Consider the following 25,219-nt stretch of genomic DNA (forward strand, 5'->3'; position numbering starts at 1 on the left):
ACAAGTTCTAGAGTTTCAATCTGATTTTAAAATATCTTTACTGATAAGCACTATTCTGAGTTCCAGGGGTTACTATGATAACTAAGACTTCATGAAACATAATCTAGATGGACAAGACAGGTAAACAATGAACAACACTAAAAAAATAATCACCAAATGGACATATAAGAAAGAAGCTGTGGCAAGACAGATAAAAGAAAGATGTTTTATCTCCTAGGACTTCCACTGTTACACACTTTTTACAGATCTGTCATTTGTGTTTCTAAAAGTATTGGTATCCTATCTTTTGGACTTGATTTAAGGCAAGAACTGTATTTTATGCTTCTTTACACTTCCCTAAGGTGCCTAGATTAAAAGCAGAATAAATTAGGGACTTCTGCTTCTGGGAAGATGAAACAGACACACTTTCCCCTGCTCTTCCCACTAAGTACAATTAAAAATCCCGAACAATATAAAAACAAACATAAGAAGACTCTGAAAGGTGGAGAGAAGAAGGCCAACTGGCTAGAGACTTTGGGACCTGAGTTACACTACAGTGGTAAGTTCCATGTATTTTCTTTTTTACCTCACATATCCCAGAATTGGAACTGAAGATGCTAGCAACCCAGAAACGCCACTGGGTATAGACAAAAAAACAGCCCAACAAAAGCCTGCTCTCTCTAGCCAAATGACCAGGAAAGAGGCAGCCTAGCAAGAGCAAAAACTTACATAGTAACTACTCTTCTATAGCCAAACACCTCAGAAAAAACTCTAGCCTCACCCCCATCCATGCTGCAAAGATGGAGTGGGGAGTCTAGACTTCCTTCCTCATCGGGCCATAAGAAGGCAGGACTGTAACAAAAGATCTGGCATTCATATTATTGGTGTACTGGAAGGAGAGAAGAAAGAAGGCAGGGCTGAAAAGTACTTGAAATAATGCCGGAAAACTTTCAAGTTTAGCCAAAAAAACTCCTCCCCCCATAACAAAATAACATTATAAACCCACAGATTCAAGAAGCTGAGCTAACCTCAAATATGTTAAACCCAAAGAAATCCACATCAAGACACATCACAGACAAAATCTGAATACTAAAGACAAGGGGAAATCCTGAAGAGTGAGAGAGAAGCAACACTTTTCCTATACTATAAGAAATAAACTATTTGAATGACAGGATCTCTCATCAGAAAACCTGAAGAGAAAGTTGCACAATATTTTTCAAGTTCTGAAAGAGAACTGTCAACCTAGAATTCTGTATCCAGTGAAGAAATCAAGACACATTCTCACATGAAGAAAAACCTAGAGGATATAATGCCAACAGATCTACCCTAAAAGAATGGCTAAGGAAGTTTTCTAAACAGAGAGGAAATGAGGAGAGTAGGAATCTTAGAATGTTAGAGAGGAAGAAAGAGAAATGGAAAGAGTAAAAATATAAATATAATACATTTTTCTTTCCCTTTTGAGTTTCTAAATTATGTTTTATGGTGGGGCAAAAATCATAATACTGTCTGATGTAGTTATAAATGCATGTAAAATGCATATTTTAAGAGGTGCAGGGAAAAGCACTGCTGTAGGTTAAGTTTTTCCCCTCAAAAAGGATAGCTGAAGTCCTAAGTCCCAGAATGTAACCTTATCTGGAAATAGGGTCATTGAGATATAATTAGTTAAAATGAGGTTATACTGGAGTAGAGTGGGCTCCTAATCCAATATGACTGATAATCTTATAAGAAAACAACCATGTAAAGACACGGAAACACAAGGACAACACTGTGGCATAACAAAGGCAGAGACTGAAATTATGTGGGTAAAAGTCAAGGAGTGCCAGAGATTGCCAGCAAATCACCAGAAACTAAGAAGTAAGGATGGATTCTCCTACAGGTTTCAAAGGAATCATGGCCATACTGACACCTTGATTTCTGACTTCTAGCCTCTAGAACTGTGAAACAAAAAATAAAACTATAAACAATACCCTTCATGATTATAGATGTAAAAATCCTTAACAAAATATTAACAAGTATCATTTGGCAACATATACAAATAATTTTATACCATGATTAAGTTGGGTTCATTCACAATACAAAGCTGGTTCAATATTTGAAAATCAATCAATGTAGTAACACCATACTCATAAACTGCAGAAAAAATCATGATCAAATCAATTTATATAAAAAAATTTCTGATGAAATTGAACAACTTCTTCAACTTGATAAAGAATATCTACAAAAACCATACAGCTAACACTGCACTTAAGTTAATGGTGAAAGACTGAATACATTTCCCCTAAAATTGAAAAGGATATCTACTCTTACCACTCTTATTCAATATAGTCCTGGAAGTTCTAGATAGGACAATAGGCAAAAATGGAAATCAAAAGCACATACATTAGAAAGGATGATAAAAACTGTCCCTATTTGCAGCAAATCTCAAGGAATCTATAAGTCTTCTAAAACTATTAAGTTCAGCAAGGTGGCAGAATACAAGATAAACATAAAAAAACCCAACTGTATTTCTATATAATAGCAATGAACATGCGGACACCCAAATTTAAAAATAAAATACCATTTATAATTGTTCAAGAAAAGTAAACTCCAAAATGCTGAGGAACAAAATCAAAGACGATCAAAATAAATGGAGAGACACATGTGTTTATAGACTGGAAGACTCAACATAGTAAAGATGTGAATTCTTTTGCAAATTGATATGCAGGTTTAATGCAATTCCTATTAAAATCCCAACAAAAATTTTAAATATACACATATTTTAATATATATTGTAAAATTTATATGGAAAGACAAGGAACCTAAACAGCTGACACAATTTTGAAAAGAACTGAGAGGAGTCAGTCTACATGATTTGAAGAGTTGTTTTATATACAGCTACAGTAATCAAGAGAGTGTGGCACTGGTGGAGGGACAGACACACAGATCAATGTAACAAAATAAAAAACCAGAAATAAATCTACACAAATGAATAATTTTTGAGGAAACAGCACAAACAATACAGTGGAGAAATTTCAGATAGCCTTTTCAACCAGTGGTCCTGGGGCAGCTGGATATTCATAGGTAAAAAAAATGAACCTTGACCTAGCCTTATACCTTATATAAAAATTAACTAAAAATAAATCATGAACTCAAATGTAAAATGTAAAACTATACAAAACTTTTAGAAAAAAAAAAACAGGATAAAATCTAGGTTTAGGGAAAGAGTCCTTATATTTGACACCAAAAGTATGATCCATAAAATGAAAACTGATAATTGAACTTCATCAAAATTTTTTGCTCTATGAAAGACTGTGAAGAGTATGAGAAGACAAGGTGTAGATGAGGAGAGAAAATATTTGTGAGCTACATATTTGATGAAGGATTAGTATCTAAAATATATAAAGAACTCTCAAAACTCAACTAAAAAAAAGAGAGAGAAACAATACCATCAGAAAATGGGTAAAGACACGAACAATCATTTTAACAAAGAGGATATACAGGTGGTAAATAAGTATGTGAAAATATGTTCATCTTTAGACATTAGGGAAGTGAAAATTAAAACAAGAGATCAGTGCATACCTGAAAGAAAGGCTAAAATAAAAAATAGTGACAACACAAAATGCTGACAAGAACGCAGAGAAACTGGGTTACTCATATACTGCTGGTGGAAATGTAAAATGGCAGACCACCCTTGAAAACAGTATGGCAGTTCCAAGAAAAACTAAACATATAACCATGATACAACTCAGCAATTCCACTCTGGGCATTTATTCCAGAGAAGGGAAAATTTACATTCACACAGAAACCTATAAGCAAATGTTCATAGCAACTTTATTCTTTATAGTTAAAAACTAGAAACAATCCAGATGTCATTTAAGAGGTCAATGGTTAAACTGTGGTACATCCATATCACAGAATACTACTCAGCAATAGAAAGGGATGAACTATTGACACAGTCAACAACTTGTACTTATCTCCAGTAAATCATGCTGAGTGCAAAAGGCCAGTATATATATATTATATATACTGTATGATTCCACTTATATAATGTTTTAAAATAAAAGAATTATAGAAATGAAGGACAGATTAGTGAATGCCAGGGGTTAAGGATAGGTGGTAAAAGGATGGGGTGGAGAGAAGTGGGTATGGCTATAAAAGGACAACACAGGGATGCTTGTGGCAATGGAATTGCTCTGTATCTTGACTCTGTCAATGTCAAATCCTTGTAATGTTGTACTATAGTTTTGCAAGACATTATCACTGGAGAAAATTGGTAAAAGGTATAGGAGATTTCTATTATTACAATGCACGTGCTTCTATAATTACCTCAAAATAAAAAGCTTCATTAAAAAAGATATAAAAGGAAAAACCCATAAATCATATCATTTGTTTATTGAGCATATACTATATGGCCAGGTTCCATGGAAATTACTCACATGAATATTTATTATTTAATTTTCATAAACTCTATAAAGATTATGACTATTTCCTAAATCATCTCTTTGGAGTACTGATTCTCTGTGACACTGTCTTCCTTATTTATTGTTTTGTAAGAAGGGTCCTGAGTCAAGTAGCTTGAGAAACACAAAAACAATTTTTGTTTTTACTGTAGGGATTTTTCAAGGCAATATACTAATGTACATTACAAATATTCAAAAGGAGGCCATCATACAGTTTTCCTCAAATTAATGTTGGAATTTTTGTTTTTACAGGATGCCAATTAACACCTTGCTTAAAGAACTAGTATTCATTAACTTATACCACAATAAATATTGGCCTAAAGTTTTCTATCAATATCACTGCTAGAATTGGGTTTTATTATTTCAATTTAGGCTATAGATTTATTGCTTGAATGTAATCTAATCATACCATTGATCCGAACCACTTACCATGTAACAATATAAATAGATCGAAGTACTAATGTGAAGACCAACATTCCATACATGACCTGAATAAGAAAGGGAAAATCAAGTTAGTAAAATCATTATTCTTTGGCAAAGGAAGTCTATTTTGCCTATAAAAACAGCCCTCTCAATAAAATGTAAATATTTTTTATCTTTTGTTTACATTTTAAAAAACAGACTTTTTGCAAATATCTTCTCCCATCCATAGGCTGCCTTTTAGATTTGTTGATTGCTTCCTTCACTGTGCAGAAGCTTTTTATTTTGATGAAGTCCCAACAGTCTGTTTTTGCTTTTGTTTTCCTTGCCTCTGGAAACATAACTAGAAAGAAGTTGCTATGGCTGATGTCAAAAGAGGTTACTGCCTGTGTTCTTCTCTAGGATTTTTATGGTTTCAAGTCTCAGATTTAGGTGTTTAATCCATTTTTAATTCATATTTGTATATGGTATAAGAAAGTGGTTGTTTTATTCTTTTGCATGTGGCTGTCCAGTTTCCCCAACACCATTTGTTGAAGAGACTGCCTTTTTCCCAGTGGAAATTCTTTCCTGCTTTTTCAAAGATTAATTGACCCTATGGTTGTGGGTTCATTTCTGGGTTTTCTATTCCATTCCACTGATCTATGTGTCTATTCTTGTGCCAGTACCAGACTGTTTTGATGACTACAGCTTTGTAATATAACTTGAAGTCTGGAATTGTGATGCCTCCAGCTTTGCTTTTCTTCTTCAAGGTTTGCTTTTGCTACTTGGGGTCTTCTGTGGTTCCTTATAAATTTTAGAACTGTTTATCTGATAGAGGGTCAGTATCCAAAATACATAAAGAACTTATAAAACTTGGGGCACCTGGGTAGCACAGTTGGTTAAGCATCAGCAATCTTGGTTTCAGCTCAGGTCATGACCTCAGGGTCATGAGATCAAGCCCCAAATTGGGCTCCATACTCAGAACAGACTGCTTGAAGTTCTCTCTCCCTCTCCCTCTCCCTCTGCCCCTCCCACTTATGCTCTCTCTCCCTCTAAAATAAATGAATAAATCTTTTAAAAAAACCCATAAAACTCAATACCTGAAAAACGAATAATGCAGTTAAAAATGTGCTGACGACATGAAGAGACATTTCTCCAAAGAAGTTTACAGATGGCCAACAGACACATGAAAAGATATTCACCATCACTCATCATCAGGGAAACATAAATCAAAACTACAATGAGCTATCACCTCACACCTGTCAGAATGGCTAAAATCAACAATATAAGAAACAATAGGTGGTAGCAAGGATGTGGAAAAAAGGGAACCCTTGCGCACTATTGGTGGGCATGCAAACTGGTGCAGCCAACTGTAGAAAACGGCATGGAAGTTCCTCAGAAAGTTAAAAATAAAACTACTCTATGATCAAGCAATTGCACTACTATGTATTTACTCAAAGAATACAAAAAAAGTAATTCAAAGGGATATCTTTACCCCCATGTTTACAGCAGCATTATCTCCTATAGCCAAATTACAGGAATAGCCCAAGTACCCATCGACTGATGAATGGATAAAGATGTGGTATATAGAGGGACAGCTAGGATGGCAGCATAGTAGGAGGACCCCAGGCTTGCCTTGTCCCTCGAACACAGCTAGATAACTATCAAGTCATTCTGAATATCCAAGAAATCGACCTGAGGACCGATACAACAAATTGCACAATTAGAAGAGAAAAGGCCACATCAAGGAAGGTAGGATGTGTGGAGACATGGTTTGGGGGAGAAGCACTTCATGGGTGCTGCAGAGGGGAGGGAGCCCTGGTCATGGAGAAAGGTGAGAGAGAGAGAGGAGCGCACATTGACACACCCAAGGAGAATACCTCCCCAAAGCTACTGGCTGGGAAAATGAGAGGGGCAGATTTTCATGAATTTTTGCAACCAGCAGGGCTCAAAGACTGGAGTTATGGAGGTCCGTAGGTCTGTCTGGTTAGAGACTGAGGGAACTGCCCTGCTCCTGGAGAGAAGGCAGGCAAGTGTCTCTGGGGCAGAAGGCATGATCTGAGGATCACCTGGGGCACATGGCAGGAGTGTATGTGACTATTCCCTCTTCTTGGAGTGCATCTGTGAGAGGTGGCATTGCCACTGCAGGGACAAAGGAGCCAACAGGTGCCATTCTGCTCCCCTTCCCCTCGCCATAGGCCCAGAGATACCTGCTGAAGGTGGCTAACCTGGACACTGACTGTTTAGCCTGTGTTGCTTCTGGTCTGGTGCAGCTGTCCTGGGTCAAACCTGCACTGGTCCCAGCATGTCGTGACCCTCACCCAGAAGCCCAGCATGGGTCCCTGCCACACAGGTACCTAAAGTCTGGAGTTTTGAAAGTCAGCAGGCTTCACTATGATAGAGCCCAAAGTGCACTGTGCTGCTCCAGGCAGGCAAACAATGTGGAGACAGAGTGTGTGAAAAGTGATTGAAAAACACACAGGATGCATGATGGGAAATTATTCCCTCTTCTGGGAGGGCTTCCTGAGAGCAGTGAGCATGGACTATTCTCCCAGGGGACAAAGGAGCTAGCTGGCACCATTCCCACCCCCCCACACCCCTTAGCATAAACCAACTTCAGTAAACAGCACAGCACCAACACTGGTTGCCTAATGCTTATACCAGGTCCCATCCCTCTGTACTATGCTGGTACTGCTTTTCATGGGCAGGTGTGCCTAAGGACCAGCACAGTGGGCCCCTTCCCCAGAAGACAAGCACACCCGCCCCCAACACATCTACTAACCAAAGAGTTCTGCAAAGCTTCAGTTCTAGTGGAAATGGCATCAGGTCTCATTTAACAAGAGGACCAGAGCACACCTTGTTAAAATTTGCCACACTCTGGCCAAGGTCCAAACACTGTCCACTACAGGCAAGGAGAGCCTCTACAGACAACTGACCTGAAGGACAGAGCAGCCAAAACACAGCAGCAGAGTACTCACAGCACACAACAGAGACACTTCCTGAAGTGCCAGGCCCTGGACATTATATGACCTCTTCTTCATAAAGCCATTACTCACCGAGGCAGTAAACATAACAGGATTTTCTAACACACAGAAGAAGACAGAGACTTCGATAAAATGCCAAGATGGAGGAATTCATCCCAAAAGAAAGAACAAGAAAAGGTCACAACCAGAGATCTAATCGAAAGAGATATAAGTAATATGCCTGATGCAGAATTTAAAGCAATATTCGTGAGGATACTTGCTGGGACTGAGAAAAGCATGGAAAACATCAGGGGGACCCTTACTGCAGAGATGAAAGAGCTAAAAACCAATCAGGCAGAAATGAAAAATGCAGTATCCGAGAGAAGCAGAGGAACGAGTAAGTGATACAGAAGACAGAATTGTGGAAAATAATGAGGCTGAACAAAAAAGAGAAGGTAGAATGATGGATGACAAGAGTAGACTTAGGGAACTCAGTGACTCCATCAAATGTAACAACATTCCTATCATAGAAGTCCCAGAGGAAGAGAGAGAAAGGGAGGAAGGTTTATTTAAGGAAATAATAGGAAAGATAACGTCCATAATCTGGGGAAGGAAGCGGACATCCAAATCCAGGAGGCACAGAGAACTCCCATCAAAAGCAACAAAAGCAAGCCAACGCCAAAACATATTGTAGTTAAATTGGTAAAATATAGTGATAAAGAAGATGTGGTGTGTGTGTGTATGTAATAGAATATTCTGTGTGTGTGTGTATATATATATATCATATATGTGTGTGTATACACACACACAAGAATATTATTCAGCCATAAGAAAGAATGAAATCTTGCCATTTGCAATGACATGGATTGAGCTATAGTATAATGCTAAGCAAATAAATTAGTCAGAGAGACAAATACCATATGATTCCATCCAAATGTGGAATTTAAAAAAATGAGCAAAGGGAAAGGGGGTGGGGGAGAGAGAGAGGCAAATCAAGAGTCTCTTAACTGTAGAGAACAAACTGATGGCTACCAGAGGGGAGGTGGATGGGTAAAATAGGTGATGGGGATTAAGGAGGGCACTTGCTGTAATGAGCACTGGGTGTTGTACGGAAGTGTTGAATCACTATATTGTACACCTGAAACTAATATTATACTGTATGTTAACTAACTGGAATTTAAATAAAAACTTAAAGAACAGATTTTTTTTTAAAAAAGATCTATTTATTTTAGAGAGGGAGAGAGTAAAAGCCTGAGTAGGGGGAGGGGCAAAGGGAGAGAATCCCCAAGCAGACTCCCTGCTTAGCACAGAGCCCCTCTCAGAGTATCAGGGATCCATATCACAACCCATGAGATCACGGACCTGAGCCAAAACCAAGAGTCACACACTTAACCGCCTGAGCCACCACCCGGCACACCCAGATTTTTTTTTAATGTATAATTATGTAATTAAGAGTCATGCTGATCTTTGAGGAAAAATTAAGAGACTGCTTCTGAATAACCAGTATCAGAAGTCCTATGCCAATTTTAAATCTGAATGGTTACATGAAATTTGAATATCTGGTAAAATCTGAACAGATGCTCTAATTTTGCCTCAAACTCCGTAGATCCTTCCTTTTTCTTTAGCTTCACTTTCAGCAAATGAGTCTACTTCCCATTTTATAACAGTATAAATCTGAACTTTTATTATTATTATTATTATTTTTAGAGAGGGAGAGAAGGGGAGAGGGAAAGATGCAGAGAGGGGGAGAGAGAGAATCTCAAGCAGGCTCTGCACCCAGTGCAAGCCTGAGGTGGCACTCGATCTCACAACCCTGAGATCATGACCTGAGCGAAATCAAGAGTCAGACTCTTCACTGACTGAACCACCCGGGTGCCCCCTGAACTCTTTTAAATTCTCCTTCTAAATATTTCTGCAGTCATATGCAATTTCTCTTTACATTCTTTCTCCCATTCCTCATCTCCAAAGAGATGCCCATTTGTTTTTCATTGATGTTAATGTATTCCCGTGTTTTTTTATTCTATATGTTCCCACATCTTCCTAGACTTGGCTCCATCAACTCTTTCTCTTCTATATTGAGCACTGGATAGGTTCCACTATCAGGAAAACTGAACCTAGTGGAAAATTTTAACTTTTAAAAGTGTGAAATAGTAAATGTTAAAAATTACATAGAATGGAAATGGACAGCTTTACAATTATTTATAAAGTCAATAGCTGGGAAAGTACGATTCAGGTCAAAAACAGACACCTGTTAACATTCCAGAAGTACCAATCCTCTTAGAGGAAACCACTCTCTTGATTTTTATAATAAACATTTTTTTGCTTTTCTTTACATATTTACTAACTTAAACTGGTCTCCTAAATATGAATTCCTAAATGCTGTTTTTTGAATTTTAATAGAACTGAATTTTAATTTACAATAGAATAATAATGCACACATTTGTTTTCATCTTGTTTTTTTAAGATTCACTTACATAGTGTATGTAGCCATATTTCATTCATTTTTTATATTAAATACTACTTAACTGGATAAAAATACCACAACATTCTTATGTTCAATATTTTGGGGTTATTTCCAGTTTTCACTGCTATGAACATTCTTATATATCCTAGTACACAGTACACAAGTTTATCTAGGGGATGTACTTAGGAGTGTAACTGCTGGGTCAGAGGTTATATGTATTATCAAAATAACTAAAAAAGCCAAACTGTTGTCCAGAGTGGTTTTATCAATTTTTACTCCAACCAATGTGTGCTTCTTTTGTGCTACATTCTCACCAACTGATATAGTCAGATGTCTAAATTTCTGTCAACCCATGAGGTTTTTAACATATATTTTCCAGGTTACAGGTTGAACGCTGTATGTTATGTTTACTGGCCGTTTGATGTCCTCTACTGTTCAAACCTATGTTCTCATTTGGTTGCCTATCATTTTATTGTTCCTTTAAGTTTAAAAAACTTTTAAAACTGAAAACACACACACACGAGTGTTCAAAAGATAAACATGGTTTAATGATTATCACAAAACAAGTACCTTTGTACTTTTTGACTTCGTAAGTAAAAAAATGGACCACTGACAGCATACCATAAATCAACCTCAATACCCCTCTCAAGCCTTATACCCTCTTCCCCAAGATTCACCACTATCCTCACTTCTAATATTAGAGTTTAATTTTGCCTATTTTGAACCTCATTATAAATGGAACCCTATAATATACATGTGCCAAGCTTCCTTTACTCAATATTTTGTTTGTGAGCTAATTCAACTTGTTATGAGCTGTGGTGTGTCAATTTTCACTGCTATTTAATATCCACTTCATTTCTATCTAATAATTAATAATGTCTAAAAATTAAATATAATTTATTAATAATTATGCTTTATTTAAAATATTTAAAATGAAAATAAGTTTACTAATATTTCATAAAATTAATATTATTTAAATATGCACATTTTATTTTTCTTGGTTATCATATCTATCTGATAATGAGGGACCTATTTCAATAAATAGGGAATAATTATTGCAAAAATTACTTCAGGTTTTTTTTTGTTTAAACAACAGAAATTTATTTCCTTAGTTTTGGAGGCTGGAAATTCAAGATAAAGGTGCCAGCAAGTTTGGTTTCCTCTGAGGGACTTTATTTTAGGCTTGTAGATGGCCATCTTTTTCTGATGTCTTCATATGATCTTCTTCTGTAATCTCTCTTTATAAGGACACCAGTCATACTGGATTAGGGCCCATCCATATGACCTCGTTTTACCTTAATTCTTTCAAGGACCTGTCTCCAAATACAGCTGCATTCTTTTCTTTTTTTCCTATTAATTCCAGTATAATTAACAGTGTTACATTAGTTTCAAGTGAACGATATCACAATTGTTGAATCAGTATTCATCAATTCTATACATTAGTCAATGCTTATCATAAGTGTACTTTTTTTATACTAATTTTTTATTATGTTATGTTAGTCGCCATACAGTATAGCCTTAGTTTTTGATGTAATGTTCCATGATTCATTATTTGCGTATAACACCCAGTGAACCATGCAACATGTGCCCTCCTTAATACCCATCACTGGCCTACCTAGTCCCCCTCCCCCTCCCCTCTGAAGTCCTCAGTTTGTTTCCCAGAGTCCACAGTCTCTGATGGTTCATTCCGTCTCTGTTTACCCCACCTTCGTTCTTCCCTTCCTTCTCCTACCGATCTTCCTGCTATTTCTTATGTTCCATAAATAAGTGAAACCACAGGATAATTGTCTTTCTCTGCTTCACTTATTTCACTTAGCATAATTTCCTCCAGTCCCGTCCATGTTGCTGCAAATTTTGGGTAATCGTTCTGATGGCTGAGTATTATTCCATTGTGTATATGGACCACATCTTCTTAATCCAGTCATCTGCTGAAGGGCATCTTGGCTCCTTCCACAATTTAGCTATTGTGGACAATGCTGCTACGAACATTGGGGTGCATATGGCCCTTCTCTTCACTACATCTGTATCTTTGGGGTAAATACCCAGTAGTGCAATTGCTGGATCATAGGGTAGCGCAATTTTTAACTTTTTAAGGGACCTCCACACTGTTTCCCAAAGTGGCTGTATCAACTTGCATTCCCACCAACAGTGTAAGAGGGATCCCCTTTCTCCACATCCTCTCCAACATTTGTTGTTTCTTGCTTTGTCAATTTTTGCCATTCTAACTGGCGTAAGGTGGTATATCAACGTGGTTTTGATTTGAATTTCCCTGATGGCTAATGATTTTGAACATTTTTTCATGTGTCTATTAGCCAATTGTATGTCTTCATTGGAAAAGTGTCAGTTCATATCATCTGCCCATTTTTTGATTTATTTGTTTCTCATGTATTGAGTTTGAGAAGTTCTTTGTAGATCTTGGATACCAGTCTTTTATCTGTAGTGTCATTTGCAAATATTTTCTCCCATTCCGTGGGCTGCCTCTTAGTTTTGTTGACTGTTTCCTTGGCTGTGCAGAAGCTTTTTATCTTGATGAAGTCCCACAAGTTCATTTTTTCTTTTGTTTCTCTTGACTTTGGAGATGTGTCATGAAAAAGGTTGCTGTGGCTGATGTCAAAGGGGTTGCTGCCTATGTTCTCCTCTAGGATTTTGATGGATTCCTGTCTCACATTGAGGTCTTTCATCCATTTGGAGTTTATCGTTGTCTATGGTGTGAGAGAGTGGTCAAGTTTCATTCTTTTGCATGTAGCTGTCCAATTTTCCCAGCACCATTTATTGAAGAGACTGTCTTTTTTCTACCAGATGTTTTTTCCTGCTTTATCAAAGATTAGTTGCCCAAAGAGCCAAGGGTCCATTTCTGGGTTCTCTATTCTGTTCCATTGGTCTATGTGTCTGTTTTTGTGCCAGTACCATGTTGTCTTTGTGATCACAGCTTTGTAGTATAGCTTGAAACCCAGCAACATGATGCCCCCAGCTTTGTTTTTCCTTTTCAACAATTCCTTGGTGATTCGGGGCCTTTTCTGGTTCCACACAAATGTAAGGGCTGTTTGTTCCAGTTGTTTGAAAAATGTCATTGGTATTTTGATCAGGATGGCATTGAAAGTGTAGATTACTCTGGGTAGCATAGACATTTTAACTATGTTAATTCTTCCGATCCATGAACATGGAATATTTTTCCATCTTTCTGTGTCTTCTTCAACGTCTTTCAAGAGTGATTTGTAGATTCTAGACTATAGATCCTTTACGTCTCTGGTTAACTCTGAGATAACATATGATTTTTGGTCTATTGTAAATGGAATGGATTCCCTAATTTCTCTTTCTTCAGTCTCATTGTTCGTGTATAGAAATGCAACTGATTTCTGAGCATTGATTTTGTATCCTGCCACATTACTGAATTGCTCTATAAGTTCTAGTAATTTTGGGGTGGAGTCTTTTGGGTTTTCCATATAGAGTATCATGTCATCTGCGAAGAGAGACAGTTTGACTTCTTCTTTGCCGATCTGGATACCTTTTATCCCTTTTTGTTGTCTGATTGTGCAAGGACTTCTAGTACTATGTTGAATAATAATGGTGAGAGTGGGCATCATTGTCGTGTTCCTGATCTTAACGGAAAGGCTTTCAGCTTTTCCCCATTGAGAATGATATTAGCTGTAGGCTTTTCATAGACGGTTTTTATGAAATTGAGGAATGTACCCTCTATCCCTACACTCTGAAGGGTTTTAATCAGAAAAGGATGCTGTATTTTGTCAAATGCTTTTCTGCATCAATCGAGAGGACTGTATTGTTCTTGACTCTTTTCTTGTTGATATGATCTATCACACTGATCGATTTGCGAATGTTGGACCACCCTTGCATCCCAGGGATGAATCCCACTTGGTCATGATGGATAATCCTTTTAATGTACTGTTGGATCCTATTAGCTAGGATCTTGTTGAGAATTTTGGCATCCATATTCATCAGGGATATTGATCTGTAATTCTTTTTGATGGAGTCTTTGCCTGGTTTGGGGCTCAAGGTAATACTGACCTCAAAGAATGAATTTGGTAGTTTTCCTTGTTTCTATTTTTTGAAACAGCATCAGAAGAATAGGTATTATTTTCTTCTTTGAATGTTTGGTAGAATTCCCTGGGGAATCTGTCAGGCCCTGGACTCTTGTTTTTGGGGAGGTTTTTGATCACTGCTTCAATCTCTTCATAATTAATTGGTCTGTTTAAATAATCAATTTCTTCCTGTTTCAGTCTTGGCAGTTTATAGGTTTCCAGGAAGGCATCCATTTCTTCCAGGTTGTTTAATTAATTGGCATAAACCTGTTGATAAAAGTTTCTAATGATCCTTACTATTTCATTGATGTTGGTGTGACCTCTCCCTTTTCATTCATAATTTTATTAATTTGGGTCCTTTCTCTATTCTTTTGAATAAGTCCTGCCAGTGGCTTATCGATCTTATTTATTATTTCAAGGAACCAGCTTCTAGGTCTGTTGATCTGCTCTACTGTGCTCCTGGTTTCTAATTCATTGATTTCTGCTCTAATCTTGATCAACTGCTTTCTCGTGCGTGGGTTAGGCCTGTTCTTCTGTTCCAGCTCCAGCTTCTTGAGGTGAGAATATAAAAACTGCATTTTAGATTTTTCTATCCTTTTGAGTGAGGCTTGGATGGCTATGTATTTTCCCCTTAGAATTGCCTTTGCAGTGTCCCATAGGTTTTGGACCGTTGTGTTTTCATTCTCATTGGTCTCCATAAATTGTTTAAATTGATTTTTGATTTCCTGGTTTATCCAATCATTCTTGAGCAGGATGGTTCTTAGTTTCCAAGTGTTTGAGTTTCTTCCAAATTTTTCCTTGTGATTGAGTTCCAATTTCAAAGCAATGTGGTCTGAGAAAATGCAGGGAATAATTTCAGTCTTTTGGTATCGGTTAAGACCTGTTTTGTGACCCAGTATATGATCTATTCTGGAGAACGTTCCATGTGCATTCAAAAAGAATGAGTATTCTGTTGTTCTGTGGTGTAGTGTTCTATATGTATCTATGAGGTCCATCTGGTCTAGTATGTCATTCAAAGCCCTTGTTTCTTTGTTGATTTTCTGCTTAGGTGATCTGTCTACTGCTGATAGTGCAGTGTTGACGTTCCCTACTATTAATGTATTTTTATCTATATGTCTCTTTATTCTGGTTAAGAGTTGGCTTGTGTATCTTGCTGCTCCCCTGTTGGGGGCATATATATTTATAATTGCCATCTCCACTTGTTGGATACATCCTTTAAGAATAATATAGTGTCCTTTTGTATCTCTAACTACAGTCTTTAGTTTAAAATCTAATCTGTCTGATATGAGAATTGCTGCCCCAGCTTTCTTTTGAGGTCCATTGGCATGAAAAATGGTTTTCCATCTCTTCACCTTCAGTGTGGGTGTATCCTTAGGTTCAAGATGAGACTCCCGTAGACAGCGAATGGATGGGTCATGTCTTTTTATCCAATCTGCAACCCTGTGTCATTTTATGGGAGCATTTAGGTCATTTACATTGAGAGTGATTATTGAGAGATATGATTTTAATGATGTTGTGTTGCCTGTCAAGTCTTTGTTTCTATAGATTGTAACTTTCTGTTCTGTATCACTCTTGGGGCCTTTTTACTTTTATAGAACTCCCCTTAATATCTCTTGTAGATCTGGCTTGGTGGTCACAAATTCCTTCAGTTTCTGCGGGTCTTGGAAGGTCCTTATCTCTCCATCAATTCTGAATGACAGCCTTGCTGGATAAAGGATCCTTGGCTGCATGTTCTTCTCAGTTAGAGCTTTGAAAGTACCTTGCCAACCCTTCCTGGCCTGCTAGGTCTCTGTAGACAGGTCTGACGTTATTCTGATATTCTTCTCTTTGTACGTAAGGATTTTCTTCCCCCTGGCTGCTTTCAAGACTGTATCCTTGGATCTAATATTTGCGAATTGCACTATGATGTGACGTGGTGTAGGTCTGTTCTCATTGATCTTGGCAGGGGTCCTCTCTGCCTCTTGGACACGAATGCTTGTTTCCTTTGCCAGATTAGGGAAGTTCTCAGCTACAATTTGTTCAAATATCTCTTCTAGACTTCATTCTCCACCCCCTCGGGGATGCTGATGATTCTGACATTGGAACGTTTCATTGAGTCAGTATTCTCCCGTAATCTACATTCTTGAGATTGGATTTTTTTGAGCCAAGTTTCCGTTTTTACTTTCTCTTCTACCATCCCATCTTCCAATTCACTAATTCATTCTTCTGCCTCATTTACCCTGGCCGTCAGAGTGTCTAGTTTAGACTGCATTTGATTCATAGCATTTTTAATTTCAGCCAGATTCACTCTCATTTCCTCCCTTAGAGATTCTATAGTCTTGTTAATATTTTCATTAATATTTTTTTAAGCCTACACATCATCTTGACCATTGTTACTCTGAACTCCATTTCTGACAATTTGGTTATATCCATATCCATCAGTTCTATGGCAGAGGCCACAGTCTCTGTGTCCTTTCTTTGCTGAGGATTTCTCCTCCTCGTCATTCTGATGAGGTTAGGTTGTAGGGATGCACAGAGCCCAAATTATTGACCAGGACCCAGGCAGCGTGCACTTGTTTTATAGGGACCTTAGGGATGTGGGCTTCTTGATTTTTCAGCGTGCCTTCTGGGGGAGGGGCCTGCCGCGCTGATACTCAGGCAACCTTGTCTGGGTAGAGTTGCCCCATACCCTGCGAGGGGGGATGGGGATGGGCACAATGTGAACCGGTATTTCCGGGCTTTTGTTCTCTGGCGGCTTTCCCTGGAGGTTTTCTGTGCCTCTTCTGAGAGTCAGAGCAGCAGTGGCTGTATCCTAGCCTCTGCCTCAGAACAGGGAGATCACAATCTGCTCTCCACTGAGCTCTTCTGGCCACTTAAACTGTTTCCGTCGGTGCTGCTAAAAGCCCTGCAGCTTCCTGGGGTGTGCGCCCCAAACCCACTCTCCCAGCCCTCGCTTCGAGGGCTGGCACGTCTCTGTCCTTTGTGCTTCTAATACTGCCAGCTGCCCCTGCTTCCTGTGCAGACTCCTGAGCACCCTGTTTCAGTGTGGTTCGCACGCTCCTGAGCTCCTGGTTTCAGTCTAGTTCGAGTGTGCACTCCGGAGTTCCTGGTCTCAGTCCAGTTCTAGTGAGCGCTCTGGAACTCCGGTTTTCAGTCTGGTCGCATGCTCGTTCCTGGGCTCACAGTCTCAGTCTGCTTCCTTGCAGGTGCGGGTCTGCGAGTCTGGCTCCCCAGTGCAGGTGGCTACTGCTTCCCGGCGCCCGAGCACGGCGGCTCCCTCCCCCTTCCGTTTATCTTCTGATATCTGTGCGTGGATTCACGGCTCCCCGCTTCGTACCTCAATACTCAGCACTGGAGATGTTCATTTGTAGAGATCCAGATGTATCTTCCTGCGTCTCAGGCTGATTCCGTGGGTTTTCGGGATGGTGTGGTAGATATCCAGCTCGATTCTGGGGACCGGCTAAAAAAAGGGGTCCCCTACTCCTCCACCATCTTTTCCCCCTCCTCCCATAAGTGTATTCTTTTTTTTTTTTTTAAAGATTTTATTTATTTATTCGACAGAGATAGAGACAGCCAGCGAGAGAGGGAACACAAGCAGGGGGAGTGGGAGAGGAAGAAGCAGGCTCATACCAGAGGAGCCTGATGTGGGGCTCGATCCCATAACGCCGGGATCACGCCCTGAGCCGAAGGCAGACGCTTAACCGCTGTGCCACCCAGGCGCCCCCATAAGTGTATTCTTAATCCCCCTCACTGATTTCACCCATCCCCCCTCCCCTCTGGTAACCATCAGTTTGTTCTCTATAGTTAAGTGTCCTTTTTTCTTTTTTTTGCTTTGTTTCTTAAATTCCATGTATGAGTGAAATCATATGGTATATGTCTTATGATTTATTTCCCTTAGCATTATACCCTCTGGGTCCACCCATTTTGTTGCAAATGGCAATGGTTCATTCTTTTTTTATGGCTGAGTAATATTCCACTGTATATACGCCACTTCTTCATCCATTCATGAATGGATGGACACTTGGGCTGCTTCCATAATTTGGTCATTGTAAAAAGTGCTGCAGTAAACACAGAGGTGTATATGTCTTTTCAAGTTAGTATTTTCATTTTCTTTGGGTAAATACCCAGTAGTGGAATTACTGGATCATACAGTAATTCTATTTGTTTTTTAAGATTTTATTTTATTAGTAATCTCTACACCCTATATGAGGCTTGAACTCACAGCCTTGAGATTAAGTCCCATGCCCCACTGACTGAGCCAGACAGGCGCCCCCAGTAATTCTATTTTTAATTTTTTGAGGAACTTCCATATTGTTTTCCACAGTTGCTGCACCAGTTTGCATTCCCACCAACAGTGCCTTTTTCTCCACATCCTTCCTACCACCCGTTGTTTCCTGTATTGTTGATTTTAGCCATTCTGACAGGTGTGAGGTGATATCTCATTGTGGTTTTGATTTGCATTTCCCTGATGAGGATCACTGATGTTGAGCATCTTTTCATGTGTCTCTTGGCCATCAGTATGTCTTCTTTGGAGAAATGTCTGTTCATGTCTTCTGCCCAGTTTTTAACTGGATTATTTGTTTTTTTGGGTATTGAGTTGTGTAAGTTCTTTATATATTGGATAGTAACCCCTTATTGGATATATCACTTTCAAATATTCTTTCCCATTCACTAACTTGTCTTTCTGTTTTACTAATGGTTTCCTTTGCTGTGCAAAAGCATTTCATTTTGACATAGTCCCAACAGTTTATTTTTGAAGTTTATTTTTTTTGTTTATTTTTTTTGCTGTTTTACTAATGGTTTCCTTTGTTGTGCAAAAGCATTTCATTTTGACGTAGTCCCAACAGTTTATTTTGAAGTTTATTTTTTGCTTTTGTCTCCCTTGTCTCAGGAGACATATCTAGAAAAACGTTGCTATGGCCAATGTCAGAGAAATTACTGCCTATGCCCTCTTCTAGGCTTTTCAGGGTTTCAGGCCTCACATTTAGGTCTTTAATCCATTTGAGTTTATTTTTGTGTATGGTAGAGAAAGTGGTCCAGTTTCATTCCTATGCATATAGCTGTCTAGTTTTTCCCAGCATCATTTGTTGAAGAGACCTTTCCCCATTGCATTGAATATGCATATTTTATTTATTTTTTTAAAAGATTTTATTTGACAGAGAGAGAGGGAGAGATAGCAAGAGAGGGAACACAAGCAGGGGGAGTGGGAGAGGGAGAAGCAGGCTTCCTGCTGAGCAGGGAGCCCGATGTGGGGTTTGATCCCAGGACCCTGGGATCATGACCCAAGCCGAAGGCAGACACCCAACAACTGAGACACCCAGACACCCGAATATGCACATTTTATATATCCATTCTACTGCTGCTGGACATTGGGGTCCAATTTTAGATATTTATAATAACCCTGATATAATCACTTTAATATGTATTTTTGGAGTACATGTTCAGAGATTTCTATTCAGCATAAGCCTAGGAACCAAATTGCTGGATCAGAGTATGCATAAATTCAACTTTAGTAGTTTATACAAACTGTTTTCCAAAGTGGTTATGCCAATTAACATTCCCACCAATACTGTATGATGGTTGCGTAATATCCTTGCCAGTGAGCACTAGATACTGTAGTCTTTTTGATTTTAGCCATTCTGTTGGGTTTGTAGTAGCATCTCATTTTGTTTTTAATTTTTACTTCCATGATGACTAATAGATTGAGCACCATTTCACATGTTTACTGGCCATTTGAATACTATCTTTTGTTAAGTATCTCTTAAAATCTTTTGTTCATTTTTCTATTGGGTCTTCTACTTTTACTGGTTTGTAAGGGGTCTTTATATATACTAGTCTTTGCTTGGTCATATTTGTAAATATCTTAATCCACTCTATAGCATTACGTTTTCACTCTTATGATGTCTTTTGATGAACCCAAATTCTTAATTTTAAGATAGATGATTAGTGTTGTGTCTTGTAATGATGGCATAATTACCCATTTACTTAAGTACTCTTTAATGTCTTCAAATGTTTTATCACTTCTTCCATTTATAAGTCTTAGACGTTTATGTTACATTTATTCCAAGGTATTTCATATTCTTAGATGATTACTATTAAGTAGTACTTTCAAAAATATTTTCTACCTGTTTGATGCTGTTTTATATATATAAATACAACCATTTTTTGCATACTGTTTTCATATCATGTGACTTTGCTTTGTAAAATCTCTTCAAATTTTAGAATTTATCTGTAGATTTAGATTTTCTAAAGATACACATTTGTGTATCACTTGTGAATATTTACCATTTTATTTCATCCTTTTAAATTTAATTGCCTAACTGAGCCAAACCCTCCAGTACAATGTGAATAGAACTGCTGATAACAAGTTTGCTATCTCATGCTCAATCTGAAAGGAAAACTTTCACTGGTACATCACTAAGTGTAATATTGGTTGTAGGCTTAAAAAAATTTTTTTTAAATACTCTTTATCAGTTAAAGAAGATCTTTTTTATTTCTAATTTGCTCTGTTTTTTAAATAATAAATTAACATATTTTATCAAATACTTTTTTCTGTATCTCTTGAGATAATTACACAATTTTTGCCATTTAATCTTTTAATATGATTTTTTTTTCTAAAGATTTTATTTTATTTATTTATTTGACAGAGACAGCCAGCGAGAAAGGGAACACAAGCAGGGGGAGTGAGAGAGGGAGAAGCAGGCTCCCAGCGGAGGAGCCTGATGCAGGGCTTGATCCCAGAATGCCGGGATCACGCCCTGAGCCAAAGGCAGACGCTTAACGACTGAGCCACCCAGGCGCCCCTTTTAATACGATTTTCTGATATTAGTTAATAGTCTACCCAACTTAACATTCCTGGGATATAACCAACTTAGGCATGATGTTTTATCCGTGTGTGTGTGTGTGTGTGTGTGGACAATCTGGTTTACAAATATTTTGCTTAGGACTTCTGCCTAATTAATTTTAACTCTTTCCTACTGTTCTTATTGGTATCAAAGTTTTGCTTGCCTCATACATGAGTTGGAGAATATCTGTCCCTTTTGTTCTGTTCTCCATAAGAATCTGTTTAAGACTGGAATTACTTCTTTTACTGTGTGGTTGAATATTCTAGTGAAGTCATATTCGTGGGAAGATTTCTGACTACTGATTCAATTAATTTTAATGGTTATAGGGCATTTCAGATTTTCTATTCTTTATTAAGTTTCTGCAGGTTATACTTCTAGGAAATCTACTTAAGAAAATACAACTTTAAATTTATTGGCATAAAGTCCCTCATAATATTCACTTAACTTTTTAATGCCTCTAGGATTTGATGTAATATCCCCCTTTCATTTCTGATATTATTTGTGCTTGCTTTTTTCCTCCTTGATCAAATTCGCTAAGGATATATGTTAATTTTACTTGTCTTTTTGAAGAAGCAACTTACGGCTTTGCTTATTTTCTCTACAGTATATTTGTTTTCTGATTGTATTCATTTTTGCTTTTTATCTTTGCCTTGTTTCTTGAACTATATGCTAAAACTTCCCTTTTGGGCCTTTCTTCTTCTTCCTCTTTTTCTTTTTTTGCTATACACATTTTAAGGCTAGATATTTCTCTCCAAGTGTTAATTTTGCAGAATCCTACAAGTTTTAACATGTATTTATTTTCATTATGATTCAAAGTATTTTCCAGTACCTATGATTTCTTTGATCTATTATTATTTAGAATTATATTACTTATATTTAACATAATTGCATTATAGTCATAAATTATATTCTGATTTTAATCCTTTGAAATTTAAGACGCTACATGGGCAAATGTAATTTTTGTAAATGTTCTCTAAGGGCTTGAAAAAAATGCGCTTCTGCAATTGTCGGATGCAGTATTTTACATTTGGCTTATGGGTCAAGTTTATTTTTAATTAGTTAATTAATTAATTTCAGGGAGAGAGAGAGAGAGCAAGCATGAGTGAGGAGCCCAACATGGGGCTGGATCCCAGGACCCTGAGATCATGACCTGAGCCAAAATCAAAGAGTTGGCTGCCCAACTGACTGAACCACCCAGTACCCCATGGGTTAAGTTTCTTAAATACGTTAACTATTTTACATCGTATATCAATTACTGAGGGGTATGTATTAAAATCACCTAAAATTACAGATTTGTCTATTTTTTCTTTTAGCTCTGTCAATTTTTGCATTATATATTTGAGACACTACATGTATTAGAGATACATATAAATTTTAATTATAATTTTCTGATGAATTGAATATTTTTAACACTACAAAGTAAACCCTTAGCAAGAGAAATGCTTTTTCCTTAAAGTCTATTTTGTTCTATAATAAAACTATATCACATATACATATGACACAACTATGCTTAGTGTTTGCATGGTATATATACCTTTCCATACTGTCACTTTCACCCTTTCCATATCTTTATATTTCTGGTGGACTCTTTTATAAGGCCTTGATATATCTCCTGCCTACTACTTGTAGTCTCTCTACAATAGTAGAATCCAACAAATATTTATTGAGCATTGTATTAGACCCTGGGGATATAATGGTGTGGAGTAAAGGATTAATATCATGCATCGTCTTGATGTAGGCCTGGTTAAGAATGACCTCAGTCTCCCAGTTGAATACAACAGTTAAGATAAATGGAAAATATTATGTCTGTTTTGGTTGTGAAGGACTACACCTAGGTTGGAGGCTTGGGGCCTGCGTGAGAACAGTATGAAAGGTGCTCATTATAAAGAATGGTACAAAAAGGGGCTGTAGCCTCTATGTGTTACAATGACCTCCACCACACTTAGCTCTCATCCCTGGCAGCTGTACATAACTTATGTGGATGAGAGAGCAAAAGAATCTGTGTATATAAATAGCTCTGGATCTCCTGATTAAATGGAAATGTTATACCTGCTGTATTTGCACCATGTATCCCTTTATAGAGCTAAGTAAACAAAGCATTAGATTAGAGCTGATTAGAGGCTGATTGCCTGCTTAAATCTATAACTGCAGCCATGATGCTCTAATCGTGAACAAGGCAGGCAAGATCCCTGGCCTCACAGCCATTACAATCTAGTGTGGAAAGAGGTAAGTTATGAGGGAATTAAAAATGTAGTACTTAACTCTGTGACAGGGACTGTACAGAAGCCACTGTGAAAAGCCACCTAATCTAGACTTATGCAGATCAGAAAGACTTTAATGGAGGATATAATTTTTAATTTTATAATCGAAGCATTACTAGAAACATCATTAATAATCACTGAAATATTATTAAGAGAAGCTAGAAGTTGGGACGCCTGGGTGGCTCAGTCAATTGAGTGTTGGACTCTTGATTTCGGCTCAGGTCATGATCTTCCGTTTTGAGATTGAGTCCCCATGTCAGAGTCTGCTCTAGGTGTGGAGCCTGCTTGAGATTTTCTCTCTCCTTCTCCCTCTGCCCCTCCCCACCCTGTGTGCAAGCACTCTCAAAAAAACAAAAACAAAAACAAAAAGCGATTGGAGCTGGAAGAAAGTAACTGGCATAGCTTATAGGAAAAAAAAAGGACAACTAGACTATATTGTTGGAGGGAAGAGAGGGAAAAATGAAGTCAGAAAAGTACAACCAGAGGTCAAGTCTGGCTTTTCAAGTCACTTGAGTTGAACTTTATCTTATTAAGCAAAGGGAAGTCAATGAAGTTTCAGCAACAGCACAACATGATCACTTCGTGCATTAGAAAAATAACCCTCTCTTGCTGGGTGGAGAATGTAGGCAAGACCAATGGAAAACAAACCAATGATGAGGTATTACAGTAACCCAGGTGAGTGATGGGGCCTGAACCAGGTAATATCAGTGGGAACAGACAGAAATAGATTACAGAGCTATTTAGGGCTTGGACCGATAATAATTTGATATGGCAGTCAGGAAGAGCTGGGAAAGTCAATGATGGCCTGGTTTATGACTTTAGCAGTTAGGTGCCATGGTGAAATTGTTCCTTGGGTTAGGGAATACAGGAAGAGAAGAAATACTGGAGAGAACATGGTGATTTCATTTCTAGATATGTTGAGTTTGAGGTGGCAGTCAGATATCCATGTAGATATCTCTGAGAACAGATGTTAGATAGCCGGGTCTAAATCTTAGGAAAAAAAAAAAATCTAAGCTGAAGAAACAGATTTACGAATCATCACCATACAGAAGTCAAGGGGAACAGATTGTTCAAGGAGTATATTAAACACATCAAATAATGGATAAGTTCAAACCTATACTCTGGAAGTGCACTGAGTCTTTTCCAAATTAATTTTCTTCTTTTCACAAGCACCTCCACCCCATACATTCTGATTCTCTCCTAGGATCTGTGGCAGACCCTGCTAGTGACCCACTCAGTATCCAATCTCTCCTTTTATTTATTTTTTTGTCTTTATAGAAGACTGATTTTATTTGGCTGACAATGTCCAGCTGTAAATTTGATTTCTCAGTCTCTCTTGCAGCTAGCGGTAGCCACGTGACCTTCACAACTTTTTTCTGTGCATATTCCTGTGTTAGTCATTTTTTAAATAAAAAAAGATAATAGAATGCATACTTTTTGCTCCTTGTAATTTTCACTTAAAAATATTTTCATTCTGATAATAAATTAAATTCCAAAGTAATCTACTACATCATCATATCACAGAAGGAATATGGGCTTTGGAATAAAAAAGACCTGGGTTCAATGTTCAGCGCTGCTGGTAACTAGGTGAGAAACACTGAACAAATTATTTAACCTTTCTGACTCTCCCTTATCTCATCTATAAAATGAAGATGGTAATTTCTATACAGGTTTGTTGATATTTAGTAAGATAATAGGTAAGTCAATCTATATAAACTACATGAAAGCACGGTGCCTGGGTGGCTCAGCTGGTTAAGTGTCTGCCTTCGGCTTAGGTCATGATCCCAGCTCCCTGCTCGGTGGGGAGCCTGCTTCTTCCTCTGCCTGCTGCTCCCTCTGCTCGTGCACTCTCT

The 25,219-nt window shown here is 37.8% G+C and overlaps 1 protein-coding gene across 3 annotated transcripts in view; it reads right to left on the minus strand.

The window, feature by feature from the left end:
* The window catches only part of ACER3 (alkaline ceramidase 3), a 154,899-nt gene that overhangs the window by 30,806 nt on the left and 98,874 nt on the right, over positions 1–25,219 (minus strand). For all 3 annotated transcript variants that reach the window (XM_057316674.1, XM_026518147.4, XM_044390962.3), the window contains one exon: positions 4,848–4,906. In XM_057316674.1, the coding sequence (XP_057172657.1) occupies positions 4,848–4,906 (59 nt within the window). The remainder of the gene's footprint in view (positions 1–4,847; positions 4,907–25,219) is intronic.

The sequence above is a fragment of the Ursus arctos genome, unplaced genomic scaffold (assembly GCF_023065955.2).
Source record: "Ursus arctos isolate Adak ecotype North America unplaced genomic scaffold, UrsArc2.0 scaffold_22, whole genome shotgun sequence".
Taxonomy (NCBI): Eukaryota; Metazoa; Chordata; class Mammalia; order Carnivora; family Ursidae; genus Ursus; species Ursus arctos.